This window comes from Oncorhynchus mykiss, chromosome 2, assembly GCF_057628025.1.
Source record: "Oncorhynchus mykiss isolate SJ-2025 chromosome 2, ASM5762802v1, whole genome shotgun sequence".
Lineage (NCBI taxonomy): Eukaryota > Metazoa > Chordata > Actinopteri > Salmoniformes > Salmonidae > Oncorhynchus > Oncorhynchus mykiss.
In genome coordinates, this window is record NC_143023.1 from 70,698,488 (window position 1) to 70,715,277 (window position 16,790).

Below are 16,790 nucleotides of genomic sequence, written 5' to 3' on the forward strand. Positions count from 1 at the left end.
GAAAGTTCCTCGATTTGACCACGTCTCCATAAAGAGCAGCGAAGTGCATCAGGTCATGAAGACATTACATTTGGAAGAAAACTTTAATTTGAGTACTCAAACTGTAAAATAAAAACAAGATTTTGTGATTTGCATAATAAACTACATTCACCAGAAATAAGCACAAGTTTACTATTGTTTTTCTTTTCCAAAGTAGATGAATGTTAAGAAAAACAAAGTTATAGAAAACACAGCCATGTTTTATCAAATTCAGCTGTAATTCTCAACATTATGCAAGCAACTCAAAAAGGTAGCTTAATCAAGACTACAGACAGTAGCCTACATATGACAGAACACAGTATTAGTGACAGGTCCAAAGTTGTACAACATACTTTAAATCAACCTAGTATAAAAATATACAGTACCAGTCAAAAGTTTGGACACACCTACTCATTCAAGGGTTTTTCTTTATTTGAACTATTTTCTACATTGTAGAATAATAGTGAAGACATCAAAACTAGGAAATAACACACATGGAACTATGTAGTAACAACAAAAAGTGTTCATTAAAAATTAAGATTCTACAAAGTAGCCACCCTTTGCCTTGATGACAGCTTCACACATGATTGGCATTCCCTCAACCAGCTTCACATGGAATGCTTTTCCAAAAGTCTTGGAGTTCCCACATATGCTGACACAGCCTGGAGGCTGTCCTGTTGAAAATCAAATTATAGTCCTACTAAGCGCAAACCAGATGGGATGGTGTATCACTGCAGAATTCTGTAGTAGCCATGCTGATTAAGTGTGCCTTGAACTCTAAATAAATCACTGACAGTATCCCCAGCAAAGAACCCCCACGCCATCACACCTCCTCCTCCATGCTTCACGGTGGGAACCACACATGCAGAGATCATCCCTTCACAAACTCTGCGTCTCACAAAGACACAGCGGTTGGAATTCAAATCTCAAATTTGGACACATCAGACCAAAGGAAAGATTTCCACCGGTTCAATGTCCATTGCTCGTGTTTCTTGGTCCAAGCAAGTCTCATCTTCTTATTGGTGTTCTTTAGTAATGGTTTCTTTGCAGCAATTCGACCATGAAAGCCTGATTCATGCAGTCTCCTCTGAACAGTTGATGTTGAGATGTGTCTGTTACTTGAACTCTGTGAAGCATTTATTTGAGCCACTAAAAATAAAATAAAGAAAAACCCTGGAATGAGTAGGTGTGTCCAAACTTTTGACTGGTCCAGTATATAAAGAGCAATTTAAAAAGTTGAGACATGCACCACACCATTCACAATTCAGACACAGCAGACAGGTGAACTGATGATCAAATGGTGAACAAAATAACAAAGTGAAAAAAGTGTTTGAATATCTACACCACCTAAGCCAGACCAAGTAAGTTCTGAATTTGTGATTGCTAAATAAAGACTGAGAAATTATACAGTTCGAGAATTGAGTGAAATGAATAGAAAAATAAAAATGTGATCAAAAAATAAAATAAACATCCAAAATAACCACATCTACACAAACTAAAAAGTTAACAAAGAGAATCATTATGCAAGCACCAACACATTTTGATTAAGGAATGAGTGATTACAACGGGACTAAAACATCAGAGACCAGCTCCCAGGAATCACTGGGAGTCAAACATTTTCACATACCTCCAGCAAGAAACAAGAATTATGTTCCTTTCAAAAGCTCTCAAAACAATATATAAAATGCTTATTATTTTATATGCACTGTCATGTTGACAAAAGCACATTTTGTTTGCAGTGTGTTCCCAAAAGGGTCCATTCTTGCGATGTCAGTGGAGCAACATTTAGCATGTTTACCAACACAAACTAGAAAATGCTTTAAATATAATTAACAATTGTACAAAATAAAGCTGAAGATATAAAAATAATTGCCTAAAATGTACACATTCTACAATAACGAACCAAGTTCCACCATGTACAAAAATAGTTAACATTTTACAACAGCATGTGATTGTACTTTTATTGACTTAACAAATGAAGACCCATAGAGCTTATGGATTGACTGTTCGTGACTGATTTTCACGTCTCCTTGATGCGATATCAATATCTATAGAGTCTTTACCAACAATGAGCCGGAGGCGTTTTGTTGGTGGAAGTGGAATAAAATCGTCAAACTCTTCATGGTCAGATGCATCTTCATCCTCTTCTTCTGAAGAGGACGAGTCTTCCTCTGTGTCATCGTGCATTCCAAATGTTGCTACTGTGGGCCCAAAGACCTCCCCTGCCTCCCTCTCTACTATACCTGTGAAGGGCCCACTACCATGGCAATACTGGCTTAGCCTCCTGCTGTCCCACTCATGCTGCAGGTGAATCTTCAGTTTGGAAGAGCGAATGTGTTCCACAGGACTGAAGCCATGTTTGGAGGAGCGAATGTGTTCCACAGGACTGAGGCCATGTTTGGAGGAATGGATGTGTTCCACAGGACTGAAGCCATGTTTGGAGGAGCAGATGTGTTCCACAGGACTGAGGCCATGTTTGGAGGAGCGAATGTGTTCCACAGGACTGAAGCCATGTTTTGAGGAGTGAATGTGGTCCACAGGACTGAAGCCATGTTTGGAGGAATGGATGTGGTCCACAGGACTGAAGCCATGTTTGGAGGAGCAGATGTGTTCCACAGGACTGAGGCCATGTTTGGAGGAGGGGATGTGTTCCACAGGACTGAGGCCATGTTTGGAGGAGCGGATGTGTTCCACAGGACCGAGGCCATGTTTGGAGGAATGGATGTGGTCCACAGGACTGAAAGTCCCATTACTCCATCTGGCTGCATAAGAGCTCCTTTTGGTCTTTGCACGGTGATGGCTCTTCCCAAATTTCATGCTGGTCTTTGTGGAGCTGGAGGACTTGACAGGGTCAGACTCAATCCTACTGCTGCCGCTGTCCCTTCGTCTCCGCAGGGTTAATTTGGGAATGCCTGAGCTGTTGTTGGCTAGGATCAGCTGGGAATCATAGCGCGTAATCTGCTGTTTCTTCTTCCCCTTGCCAAGGTGGAGAAGCTGGTCTCCCTTAGACAGATTGTCGTGAGTACTACAACAATCAGGCAGGCATTGCAACTCTTTCCTGCATTCAGCTATGTCTGGGGTACGGGCTGCATGGTGCAGGCCTGGAACCTCCTCCTGGAGAAGGGATGCTGGTCTGAAAGAGTGCTGCTCCTCCTGATTTATCATTTGCCTCTGTCTGGGACAGGTCTCACTTGGACACTTGATATCCAGGCTTGGGCTGATTATCCAGTGACCATCTGTGACATACTCTCTGAGGTCTGTAGGCTTGATCTTACTAACCACACCACAGTTTGGTTCAAGTTTAATGTTGTCAGACCCCTGTGTGCCAACTGATGCTCTGGTTGAACTGCGAGTTCTGTGAGTGCAAGCTAAACCATCAGGGCACCTACTACCATCTTTCATTGAGTTCTGAATGTGTTCCTTCACAGTGTAGTGCACAAGACAACCCCTTGTTCCCACCACTTGCATGGGTCCTTGCTTATCCATCACACTCTTTCGCGAGACCCTGTTACTGACTAATTCTGTGGGGTCCTTAAGGCACAAACCCATAGCTTCCACCTCAATGGGGAACCTGTGAGCAGTTACCTGACACCTTCTTCCTAGCTTGTGTAAAGGCTTTACGGACTTTGAGTTTCGTCTCTCTTGCACGTTGGAGTTCTTTGAGTGTCTTTGATTGAATGATGAGGTAGGCATAGGCATTTTGGACAGAGTTTGCCTGCTTAGGGCTTGTGCGTCACTGAGCCTGGTCACACTGGAGCAGGCTGTCCTCCCTACTGCTAAGATGTGGACCGGAAAAATAAGAAATAACAGCAGAACAGTCATCAGAAAGTTGGACAAACATTACTAAACCTAATGACAATCATTGCAAAATTGCAATGTATTAGAATATTATTATGTAGCATGTTATAGTTCTTAATGCAAGTATGTGTGTCCAGTAAATCTTATAATTGACCAATAGCATCTATACATCCTAAACCCAGGGATTGACCCTAAGGTCTGAAAATCACTTGCCCATTGGGGAAGTCAGGACTCTGGAATATTTTTTAGTTGCCCGAAGATTATGATCACTTGCCTGAAAATGTAAATTAGCTTTTTACATGCAGAAATATAATATATAGCCTGCCTTTCTCCTATACATAGCGGAGGAACCAGAAAGATCACCATTAGAAATCATTGTATTTTGGTTATCAGTAACCATGTCCTGAATTTCCTGGGGCAACCACAAAGTAAACACAACTTGCCTAACTGCCATAAAAGCCAAAAATGGTCCATCTTCCACTTAAACAATGGGGAGAAACTAAAAGCCCAGTTTAAGGCCACTGGAATTCTTTGCATTTTGGTTGTTTTCAGTTTTATTGTTGAAATCACCTGCTCAATGGGGCAACCACAGAGGAGGCTCAACTTGCGTGACTGGTTCAGTTCACTCGCCCTAGCCTAGGCAATATGTCACCCTTAATGTCAATCCCTGCTCAACCTCAAAGGTGCACTTACATGAATGTGTGTCACGATTTTCCTGAGAGTCTGGATCCATATTAGAGCCGTCCAACTGACTGTCAGAGCATTTGCTGTCTTCTAATTTCTTAAGTCGATGGAGCCGTTTGTCTGTCTCTCTCAGGCCATACATGCTATTGATAATAGGAGTGGCCGTAGACTGCCCAGTCTTCGGTTTGAAAGCACCAGCACTGCGTCTGAAGGGACCAGAAGATGTGAAATAGCAAAATCCTAGCCAATGTAGGACTCATTATTATACATATAAAGTAACTACAAGTTTGATATTAAATCAATAAATTATACCTTTCACAGGTGTAACATTCACAGAGTTCATTATTTTCCCCAAAGAAGCCATCTCCATAGTAACAGGAGATTTCTTCCCCAGGTTCAATATCCCTCAGAACCTTGACACATGCTGTATCTCGCCCAGTGGAAACAAACTGTAATAACACATACATAAACATTTGTTAGCCATTTGTACAATTCACTTCATTTTACACAATACTTTTGATTTGCAGGCATTGGTATTACTTGCCTTGCAATTTGGCCTGCAATCTGGAAAACAAACATATGTTTAGTCTTTTAATATAGGTATTTGAATTCTATCATAAGTGTGTTGAATGAGGCAGACAGTTATTGTCAAGTGCATGAGGATGTATACCATGGTTGATGAAGGCTGCAGGTCCCAGCCACAGTTGAGCACAGTTCTTGCGGGTGGAGTACATCACACTGAAGTCATTTTCACCATGTCGCAGTAAAATGCTTTCCTCATGGTGTGATAGCTCAGCAATGCAGCCCACCAGGTATTCCATCTTATCATTGGTTTTCCTTGGGAAAATATGAATGAGGGATATTTGAGAAAATGTAAAATGACTATATTCACAGTGCAACATTTTCTTTAAACAAAATGTATCCTACTAAAATTATGATATCCTTACCACTCTTTTGTTGCTACAATTTTGGCTCCATTCTGCTCAGAGGAATAACGATTGCAGGGAAGTATTTCAAACCCACTGTTAGTTGCAAACATTCGTAGGTAAACAAAAACCTGCCAAAACACACACAAAATAATAGTTTCCACATATTTTTGTTTCGATTATGGTTCATGCTTTTTGCGCAACAACAGATATTTCTAGATAACTTACATGCTCTTTGAAGAGTTTGCCCTGAGCCTTCGTCTTGTGGTGAAAGTGGGGTCTTGACCAGTCCCCAGCAGTCAAGGCATGGAAGGCCTTCTCGAGGTTATCATGTTTTTTAAAGCACTCTAGCACCTCCTTCAAATGTCCTTGTCGGTCCTTGATGGGTCGAAACCTAAGCACACCATCAGTCCATTTTTAACCACCTTCCAAACCATTCTCAATACAAATGTTATGCAGCTGGTGCAGAGTCATAGCCTATCGTGATAGGCAAGTTTGTCTGAGGCATACGAGTAAACCGCCTCCCCAGATGTTGTGAAACTTTGGCTGCTGACTTATGCACAAGCTATTATGACAAATGTGGACAATTGTGAGCCAGAAAGAGACAAACCTGCTATTCATCTTATGGGTCTGGAAGCCGAGGTAGGGGTCCAGAATAAGACTTGTAGTCAAGTCATCATTCTCACAGAGTTCCTTTGGAGTCATACCTGACGACGGGGTATGACGTCTCTCTGCCTCAAGGGTAGAACTGATGACACCTGAGGTGAAAAACGTGAAAAATGAATGATTGAGCCCCCCCCAAAAAAAATTACAATTCAAAAAATCTGCCAATAGCCCAGTGTAATTTATTAATGAAGCTGAAAGGGGTCATTTATGGTGAGCATTGCCAGAGAACAGCACTTACGTTGACTACATCTCCTACTTCTTAAGGAGCCCTTGCTCTGACGCAGGGACCTGGCCGAGGTTATGGATCGATCACTGGAGAATCTGCTGCAATGCCGCCTGCCATTCAACACCATGTTCTTGGATTCCCCCATCTACCTCATTACGCCAGATCCAGCAGCATTTACCCTAGTCTGTGCTTGAAGATCTGCAGTGAGGATGAGGGGAGGTTAGGAGGCCAGGGTGGTTGAATCTTATCTTGATACTGACAGGGATCGAGAACTATGCATTCTGGACCTAGACAAAGAAACAAAATGGTTTGAGAGTAAAGACTTGAAGGCAATGAACTTCAAAGATCAAATAGGGGCTGCTTATGTTTCTGTCAAGTTAGAAATAGCTCTAAGGTATGCAATGACTGACATGACAAGGGGAAAACTGATGATGCACTTCCAAATGTCAAAGTTTCACCTTATATGTGTGTTTGCGTGTGTGTGTGTGTGTGTGTGTAGGGGGGGGGGGTAGTTGAAATAGTAGGATGTACAAGTTGTAATTTCCCTCGTCATGTCAGTCATTGCATACCTTAGAGAACTAGTTATACCTTGTCAGAAATGACCTGATCGACTAGCCAGCTAACGATTTTTAGCTAGGTTTTAAGCCCATATATTTTGTTGTTATGTTGGAGTCACTCAAATATCTCATAAATACACATTACACATGGAGAAAGAAAATGTGCTTTAAGACGGCAAAAAATTACCTGCACTACATGACATGTGTAGAATTGCAGGGAATAAGCTTTAAACCTGCAACATTTGCTCTCCGCCAACAAGAGGGGTGTGAACAATCGGTCATGAACAGTGTTTATGCCCATAGAAATAGACGTGATGCGCACAAGGGGGGTGCGGGATGTTCCCCAATTCAGGAAGGGAGGCCTGAGTGAAAACGTATGGGAACCCCTGCTCCATACCATCAGTTGAAAACCTAAGACAAGTTAAAAATGTTATGGTCACATACGCAGGATACAGCAGCTTTAAACAGTACAGTGAAATGCTTAACTGTAAGCCCCTTGAGTTATCGATAGTTACTCCTGAAGGAGAAACTGCAAGCGCATCAACTAAGCAGAAAGTGGGGCCTAATAAAGATACGGAACAGATGGTAGCTAATGGTTTATCAAAGGCTGACACCTTGTGGTTGCATGTCAACTTTCATGAGTTTCCATATCATATTATTTCATCTGGTCTATTTATTAATTTCGTCTTTCTCGACAGGTAACTTTACACCTGCACACATCGGGTCGTCCTAGCCAGTGTAACGTGGCACAACAATCAACTCAACTAGTTAACGCAATATCCCAGTCGAATTAAAAATCTAGGCTAACGTTAGCATGCTAACACCACATGCCTCAGGACTGATGCAGATGCTATGCGCGTTCTAGTTACCAAGTTAGCTGGGGCTTCATGCTGGCTACATGTAGTTATTAGTACTTACTCTGCTTTTGAAAATATATGCTTCCCACTTAGCTAACGTTAGCTATATACATGAAAGCTATCGAATGCTAAAGCTTGGGCCAAGACATCACAACGAACAATGCCACAGCTAGCTAGCTAACGTTATTCCACCGAAACAAAGGCCATGAAATCTCCGTTAAAAAAAGTGTCGCTGATGAGACACACTGTCCAAAATACTCACTTTGTTATTCCTGCGTTTGTACTACTATGTGATCCATCATGCACGACGAGATCTGAACAAATATAAATTGCTACCTTTAGTTAAAACGTCAATCAGAGGAAACAAACATTTACATTTCAAGATGGCGTTCAGGGGAAGATGGGAATAAAGATGTCTGGACATACAATTGGCAGTGTTTGATGTTACGGCAGTTTCATAGATTAATCCGTGAGTACATGAAGTTTAATAACTGTTGTATTAGCTAACTAAATTGTAAAACAAATAATAATAATAACACCACAGTAGCCGACGCCTTATAAATTGAAATAGCCTGCGCACTGCTTACTCAAACTTGAAACACATGAACATTTGAGAGAACCTTGGCGCGCGATTTGATGACGTTGTCAACAATAACACCGCATCACCGGTCACTGCTAGAATGGATACGATTTTGTAAAAGTGACGTAACAGTCCAGTTTGTGCCAATCGAGCTGCATCAGGTATAGTATTTTACTTGTCTACAAGAAGACAGTCTGAACCATTATAAACAGGAGACAAGGACCACATTTGTTGTAAACAAAAATTATAAACCGTCTGCACAGAAGGGTGACTTCGAATTTAATCAAGGAGCGATATGAATCTAGGTCGTTAGTAAACTAGATAGCAAACTCCGTTGACTAGTAACGTTAGTTAGATTTATTGTATTTATTTATTTCACCTTTATTTAACCAGGTAGGCAAGTTGAGAACAAGTTCTCATTTACAATTGCGACCTGGCCAAGATAAAGCAAAGCAGTTCGACACATACAACAGCACACATACAGTTACACATACAGTTACACATGGAGTAAAACAAACAGTCAATAATAATACAGTAGAAACAAGTCTATATACGATGTGAGCAAATGAGATAAGGGAGGTAAAGGCAAAAAAAGGCCATGGTGGCAAAGTAAATACAATATAGCAAGTAAAACACTGGAATGGTAGATTTGCAGTGGAAGAATGTGCAAAGTAGAAATAAAAATAATGGGGTGCAAAATAAATACATAAAATCAAATAAATACAGTACGGAAAGAGGTAGTTGTTTGGGCTAAATTATAGATGGGCTATGTACAGGTGCAGTAATCTGTGAGCTGCTCTGACAGCTGGTCCTTAAAGCTAGTGAGGGAGATAAGTGTTTCCAGTTTCAGAGATTTTTGTAGTTCGTTCCAGTCATTGGCAGCAGAGAACTGGAAGGAGAGGTGGCCAAAGAAAGAATTGGTTTTAGGGGTGACCAGAGAGATATACCTGCTGGAGCGTGTGCTACAAGTGGGAGATGCTATGGTGACCAGCGAGCTGAGATAAGGGGGGACTTTACCTAGCAGGGTCTTGTAGATGAGATACCTAGTTAGCTGTAAGTAGAGAGACATGTGTGTTTATTAACATTAATTGATGTTAGATTATCCATCAAACTTGCATTGGGAACTAAAATATGTTCCCCATGACGGAACCCCCTTCCTGGTGGTCGGGAGGAAAACCTACGCCTGCCACCAGGGCGAGGATAAACATGCGAGTGATAAGAAGAGGGAAGCAGAAATGGTAAATTGGCTAATGTTTATAAAGGTGCACAATAAAGGTGATTATGATTGACTGATATTGGGAGGAGGCGATGTCGGTTAGGAAGGTTGAGTTTGAGAAGGGTATGTGTTAGAAAGGGAAAACAGAAGATAACCACAAGATGCAGGACTCCTTGTTCCCCCAATATCTAAGAAAACAGATGGATACAGGGCTCCTCTTTTATGTTGAGAGAATCATACTTGGTTTCAGTCTTGTAAGTTAAAGTAAGTAACTTGTAGCTAAGCCTTGGTCAAATAATCCTTGTCTGAGCATGAATGACCCAAATGGGCAGAAGCCTATTTCCTGTTTCGAAACTAAGCAGCCAATTACTTTATTCGCTTTTTTTCTATCTCGTGGAAGCAGGTAGCCTAGTGGTTAGAGCGTTGGGCCAGTAACCGAAAGGTTGCTGGATTGAATCCCTGAAATGACAAGGTAAAAATCTGTTGTTCCGCTATAATGCAGTTAACCTACTCTTCCCTGCTAGGTCAATCATTGTAATAATAATTTGTTCTTAACTGACTTGCCTAATTAAATTAAAAAGTCACATTGCTAACATTATACTTATTGCTATTCCATTACTTCAGTTCCATTGCTATAGTTTCTGTAGTCTGGTGGCCAGTTAGTATATGAAAATAAATAACTCGTAGAGCTGGGACACCACGTGGGTGCAATAATTGTGAAGAAAAACAGCACTACTCAGAACCTCCATACACAAATCTCTAGCAGTTGTCCTCTTAAGTTCTACGAGGGGAATATTACTAGCTGATAGCGAAATTCACGTTTGTATTTACATCATGTAATGCTCAGTAGAATGATATTTATTGCTGAATTGTAGCTAGCTTTTCCCCAGTGGTTCCGCTAGCCAGCAAGTGCGAATTGAAATCAAGTCCAGTCTGCTGTAGAACTCGACGCTGTGTGAGACGCAGTCTCGTTGTAGTGAACGGGACTATGACATAACTTTGACAAAATTGGTATCCCTTTTAGCCCTGACCCAACTCATCCACAGTTTTCCATCAGATAACTACTGTGTTTGACTGTTATCCAATTGGTCTTATAATTAGACATTTGATATCGGCACCCTATGTCATTTAATATTATTAACTAGCTACCAAGAAAAAACTACCAAGGTTGCTCTTTAACGTTAGCTAAGTCTCTTTTTGCATACCATTTCAAGCTGGCTAGCTAAGTTACATGATTAAATAACGCTAGTAAACATGCGGTACAAAACACCAGTTGTTAGCTAGCTATATAACGTTAGATTTCGAGGAGGTAAAAACTGATTTGTTCCATTCTTTCATTGCCACATTGATGACAACCTCAGGCATTTATGTTGTTTTTTTTTCTCAAGCTAGCTAGCTAACTTACTACTTTTATACAATCTCTCACTAGTCACTCTAAACAATGCCACTCTAAATAATGCCACTTTAATCATGTCTACATATCTTACATTACTCATATCACATTTATATACCATCTAGTGCACCTTGGCTATGCCGCTCGGCCATCGCTCTTCAATATACTTACATGTACATATTCTCATTCACCCCTTTTAGATTTGTATGTATTAGGTAGTTGTTGGGGAATTGATAGATATAACTGCACTGTCGGAACTAGAAGCACAAGCATTTCGCTACACTTGCATTAACATCAGCTAACCATGTGGATGTGACAAATAACATTTTATTTGAATTGTTAAGTTAAGACTAATGTTATAGTTACAATAGTTAGTATACTATAGATGATTGCTGACAAACATTTGATTCTCTTTCTTAGCTCTGAGAAGAACCAGACCAGAATATTTTTTGCATAGCTAGCTATATCAGACTTGTGGGGATTTTGACCTCCACCAGTGAACACCATGTCCCCAAGGAAGAAGCTTGTTCCTGTCAGTAGAAGAATAATGGCCAAAGCAGGGGACGACTTCTTCCCTTTCAATCTTCTGCCGGTGGAATGCCAGCTCCCTGTGCTTTCCTTCCTGAGGTTGACAAGTGCAATTCTGCGCTTGTATGCTTCAGTTGGAGTTGCCTTGTGCGATCAGGGAAGCTTTGGAGAGTGGCAGACTTTTCTCACCATAGAGTGCTCAACCTTAGACAGGAAGGACTGCTGGTGTCCAACAGAGAGTTTTGAGCTTTGGAAGGCATGGTTTCACCACTACACCCACCACCTAATATCCTGTGGTGCAAGCCTACTCACCCTAAAAGCCAGCTTTGACCTGGGGGACCAATGCAACAAGTGGGGGGAGCTTCTCTCTGACCTTCTAAAAAATGTCCACTGCAGGGATCTCCGCCAACTGGAATTGAACTAGACATTCACACTACTGGAGCCACTGGACCTGCGGGTTGGCTCCATTTCCCACCACAACAACATTACCAAGATCACGATGGACCAGTTCACTAACTTTCAGGTACTACTGGGCAAACTGTCCCACAGCTGCCCTCGGATCACCTAGATGCGCCTGCACTTTGACTGGTCTGAGACATCAGTGTCACTCCTCACTCAGTTCCAGCACCTCCGTGTCCTTGAGCTCAAGTACTTTTGGGTCTTCAAAAGGATGAGCCCAAGCACTTTGTAGATCCTGACCAAGTCACTGCCTAACCTTAAGTCCCTGACATTGCATATCCTTGTGCCTCTCAGAAACCTTGACATATCTTACATGCTGGAGTCCATGTCTCTAGAGTTCCTGGATGTATCACCTAGTCGTGGTCTAGTCTTCACCAGTCTTAATCTGCCAGCATTATGGGAGCTAAGGGCCAAAAATATTGCCCGTGGCATTACTTTACGTCAAACCAGGCTTAGGATACAGAGCAGGTGGCGTCTGTACCAGGTACTAAGAGAGGGGACCACCAAGCTACAGGCCCTCAACAATGAGCGACTGCTTCCTGATTGGAGAGGGCAGAGTTCCAAATAACTATCCTCTATCCTCCAGCAGTCCTGTTATTGCCTCCAACACCTGGACAGTTGACTCTGGTAAACGAAATGCTCAGGCTCCAATCCAATGTTAGCTGGAACATTTTAGCTCATTCCCTCACCATTCCATTGCACAAAATTATTGTGCATTTGATTTTTTAACCTTATTTAAAATCCTTATTTAACCTGTCTCCTCCCCTTCCATCTACATTGATTGAAGTGCATTTAACAAGTGACCTCAATAAGGGATCATGGCTTTCACTTGGATTCACCTGCTCATTCTATGTCAAGGAAGGAACCTTAATGTCCTTAATGTTTTGTATACTCTGTGTATTTTATTTCACCTTTATTTAACCAGGTAGGCTAGTTGAGAACAAGTTCTCATTTGCAACTGCGAACTGGCCAAGATTAAGCAAAGCAGTGTGACACAGACAACAACACAGAGTTACACATGGAGTAAACAATAAACAAGCCAATAACACAAACAAGTCAATGACACAGTAGAGAAAAGAACGTCTATATACAGTGTTGTGCAAAAGGCATGAGGAGGTAGGCAATAAATAGGCCATAGGAGCGAATAATTACAATTTAGCAGATTAACACTGGAGTGATAAATGAGCAGATGATGATGTGCATGTAGAGATACTGTGTGCAAAAGAGCAGAAAAGTAAATCAAATAAAAACAGTATGGGGATGAGGTAGGTAGATTGGGTGGGCTATTTACAGATGGACTATGTACAACTGCAGTGATCGGTTCGCTGCTCAGATAGTTGATGTTTAAAGTTGGTGAGGGAAATAAAAGTCTCCAACTTCAGCGATTTTAGCAATTTGTTCCAGTCACTGGCAGTAGAGAACTGGAAGGAAAGGTGGCCAAATTAAGTGTTGGCTTTGGGGATGATCAGTGAGATATACCTGCTGGAACTGTTACGGTGCGTGAATGAGGACCCAAAAGCGAATTAACGTAAACAGAGCTTCTTTAATAACAAAACAAAACGTAGGCTCAGATGGACCGGCAGGTTCCGACAGGACAGGACAAGGTTGCAGCAAACATGACGATAGTCTGGTTCAGGCATGAACAACACAAACAAGAATCCGACAAGGACAGAAGCAGAAACAGAGAGAGATATAGGGACCTAATCAGAGGGAAAAAGGGAACAGGTGGGAAAAGGGGTGACGAGGTAGTTAGGAGGAGACAAGGCACAGCTGGGGGAAAGAGGGGGAGAAAAGGTAACCTAACAACGACCAGCAGAGGGAGACAGGGTGAAGGGAAAGGACAGAAACAAGACACAACATGACAGTACATGACAGTACCCCCCCACTCACCGAGCGCCTCCTGGCGCACTCGAGGAGGAAACCTGGCGGCAACGGAGGAAATCATCGATCAGCGCACGGTCCAGCACGTCCCGAGAGGGAACCCAACTCCTCTCCTCAGGACCGTACCCCTCCCAATCTACTAGGTACTGATGACCACGGCCCCGAGGACGCATGTCCAAAATCCTACGGACCCTGTAGATGGGTGCGCCCTCGACAAGGATGGGGGGGGGGGGGAAGACGAGCGGGGGCGCGAAGAACGGGCTTGACACAGGAGACATGGAAGACCGGGTGGACGCGACGAAGATATCGCGGAAGAAGAAGTCGAACTGCGACAGGATTAATGACCGAGAAATACGGAACGGACCAATGAACCGCGGGGTCAACTTGCGAGAAGTGGTCTTAAGGGGAAGGTTCTGAGTGGAGAGCCAAACTCTCTGACCGCGACAATATCTAGGACTCTTAGTTCTACGCTTATTAGCAGCCCTCACAGTCTGCGCCCTATAACGGCAAAGTGCAGACCTGACCCTCTTCCAGGTGCGCTCGCAACGTTGGACAAAAGCCTGAGCGGAGGGGACGCTGGACTCGGCGAACTGAGATGAAAACAGCGGAGGCTGGTACCCGAGGCTACTCTGAAAAGGAGATAGCCCGGTCGCAGACGAAGGAAGCGAGTTGTGGGCGTATTCTGCCCAGGGGAGCTGTTCTGACCAAGACGCAGGGTTGCGAAAAGAAAGACTGCGTAAGATGCGACCAATAGTCTGATTGGCCCGTTCTGCTTGACCGTTAGACTGGGGGTGAAAGCCGGAAGAGAGACTGACGGAAGCCCCAATCAAACGGCAAAACTCCCTCCAAAATTGAGACGTGAATTGCGGACCTCTGTCCGAAACGACGTCTGACGGAAGGCCATGAATTCTGAAAACATTCTCGATGATGATTTGTGCCGTCTCTTTAGCAGAAGGAAGCTTAGCAAGGGGAATAAAATGAGCCGCCTTAGAGAACCTGTCGACAACCGTAAGAATAACAGTCTTCCCCGCTGACGAAGGCAGTCCGGTGACAAAATCTAAGGCGATGTGAGACCACGGTCGAGAGGGAATGGGAAGCGGCCTGAGACGGCCGGCAGGAGGAGAGTTACCGGACTTAGTCTGCGCGCAGACCGAACAAGCAGCCACGAAGCGACGCGTGTCATGCTCCCGGGTGGGCCACCAAAAGCGCTGGCGAATGGAAGCAAGCGTACCCCGAACGCCAGGGTGGCCGGCTAACTTGGCAGAGTGAGCCCACTGAAGAACGGCCAGACGAGTAGGAACGGGAACGAAAAGAAGGTTCCTGGGACAAGCGCGCGGCGACGGAGTTTGAGTGAGTGCTTGCTTTACCTGCCTCTCAATTCCCCAGACAGTCAACCCGACAACACGCCCCTCAGGGAGAATCCCCTCGGGGTCAGTGGAGGCTACTGAAGAACTGAAGAGACGAGATAAAGCATCAGGCTTGGTGTTCTTAGAGCCCGGACGATAAGAAATCACGAACTCGAAACGAGCGAAAAACAGCGCCCAGCGCGCCTGACGCGCATTAAGTCGTTTGGCAGAACGGATGTACTCAAGGTTCCTATGGTCAGTCCAAACGACAAAAGGAACGGTCGCCCCCTCCAACCACTGTCGCCATTCGCCTAGGGCTAAGCGGATGGCGAGCAGTTCGCGGTTTCCCACATCATAGTTACGTTCCGACGGCGACAGGCGATGAGAAAAATATGCGCAAGGGTGGACCTTGTCGTCAGAGAAGGAGCGCTGAGAAAGAATGGCTCCCACGCCCACCTCTGACGCGTCAACCTCGACAATGAACTGTCTAGAGACGTCAGGTGTAACAAGGATAGGTGCGGATGTAAAACGATTCTTGAGGAGATCAAAAGCTCCCTGGGCGGAAACGGACCACTTAAAGCACGTCTTGACAGAAGTAAGGGCTGTGAGAGGGGCTGCCACCTGGATAACGATTCTTCACTGTTATGTCATTCAGCCCTCGATAATCTATGCAGGGGCGCAGGGACCCGTCCTTCTTCTTAACAAAAAAAAACCCCGCTCCGGCGGGAGAGGAGGAGGGGACTATGGTACCGGCGGCAAGAGCTACAGACAAATAATCTTCGAGAGCCTTACGTTCGGGAGCCGACAGAGAGTATAGTCTACCCCGGGGGGGGAGTGGTTCCCGGAAGGAGATCAATACTACAATCATACGACCGGTGTGGAGGAAGAGAGGTGGCCCTGGACCGACTGAACACCGTGCGCAGATCGTGATATTCCTCCGGCACCCCTGTCAAATCACCAGGCTCCTCCTGTGAAGAAGAGACAGAGGAAACAGGAGGGATAGCAGACATTAAACATTTCACATGACAAGAGACGTTCCAGGAGAGGATAGAATTACTAGACCAATTAATGGAAGGATTATGACAAACTAGCCAGGGATGGCCCAAAACAACAGGTGTAAAAGGTGAACGAAAAATTAAAAAAGAAATGGTTTCGCTATGATTACCAGAAACAGTGAGGGTTAAAGGTAGCGTCTCACGCTGAATCCTGGGGAGAGGACTACCATCCAGGGCGAACAAGGCCGTGGACTCCCTTAACTGTCTGAGAGGAATGTCATGTTCCCGAGCCCAGGTCTCGTCCATAAAACAGCCCTCCGCCCCAGAGTCTATTAAGGCACTGCAGGAAGCTGACGAACCGGTCCAGCGTAGATGGACCGACAAGGTAGTGCAGGATCTTGAAGGAGAGACAGGAGTAGTAGCGCTCACCAGTAGCCCTCCGCTTACTGATGAGCTCTGGCTTTTACTGGACATGAAGTGACAAAATGACCAGCAGAACCGCAATAGAGACAGAGGCGGTTGGTGATTCTCCGTTCCCTCTCCTTAGTCGAGATGCGGATACCTCCCAGCTGCATAGGCTCAGCACCCGAGCCGGCAGAGGAAGATGGTAGTGATGCGGAGAGGGGGACAACGGAGAACGCGAGCTCCTTTCCACGAGCT

The 16,790-nt window shown here is 44.0% G+C and overlaps 2 protein-coding genes across 9 annotated transcripts; one reads left to right on the top strand and one right to left on the bottom strand.

The window, feature by feature from the left end:
• Positions 1-69: 69 nt before the first annotated feature.
• LOC110495327 (histone-lysine N-methyltransferase KMT5B) lies at positions 70-8,385 on the bottom strand. Of its 8 annotated transcripts, none has more exons than XM_021570540.3 (12): positions 8,159-8,385; positions 7,995-8,046; positions 7,063-7,286; positions 6,331-6,605; positions 6,037-6,184; positions 5,655-5,820; positions 5,448-5,557; positions 5,171-5,337; positions 5,045-5,064; positions 4,813-4,949; positions 4,510-4,706; positions 70-3,794 (listed from the first exon to the last, which is right to left on the bottom strand). In XM_021570540.3, the coding sequence occupies exons 4-12, from the start codon at positions 6,461-6,463 to the stop codon at positions 2,011-2,013; spliced, it is 2,862 nt and encodes a 953-aa protein (XP_021426215.3). In that variant the 5' UTR covers positions 6,464-6,605; positions 7,063-7,286; positions 7,995-8,046; positions 8,159-8,385; the 3' UTR covers positions 70-2,010. The 8 variants fall into 8 exon arrangements, with proteins under 8 accessions (XP_021426215.3, XP_090062689.1, XP_090062694.1 ...); XM_090206563.1 differs by having other exon boundaries at positions 6,331-6,516; positions 8,159-8,367; XM_090206568.1 differs by having other exon boundaries at positions 70-3,791; positions 6,331-6,516; positions 8,159-8,349.
• Positions 8,386-11,328: 2,943 nt separating this feature from the next.
• Positions 11,329-12,539, top strand: LOC110501857 (uncharacterized). Its single transcript, XM_090206594.1, is given in 3 exon segments — positions 11,329-11,544; positions 11,547-11,689; positions 11,691-12,539. Coding segments are annotated over 3 exon segments (1,110 nt in total). The 5' UTR covers positions 11,329-11,426.
• Positions 12,540-16,790: the final 4,251 nt, after the last annotated feature.

Coding starts and splice junctions, on each gene's coding strand:
- LOC110495327 (XM_021570540.3), bottom strand. CDS start 6,463: ATGGGGGAATCCAAGAACATGGTGTTGAATGGCAGGCGGCATTGCAGC. Junction 5,558..5,654: donor GCAAACTCTTCAAAGAGCAT/GTAAGTTATCTA, acceptor GTGTTTTGGCAG/GTTTTTGTTTACCTACGAAT. Junction 4,707..4,812: donor GAATGTTACACCTGTGAAAG/GTATAATTTATT, acceptor TGGTCCCTTCAG/ACGCAGTGCTGGTGCTTTCA.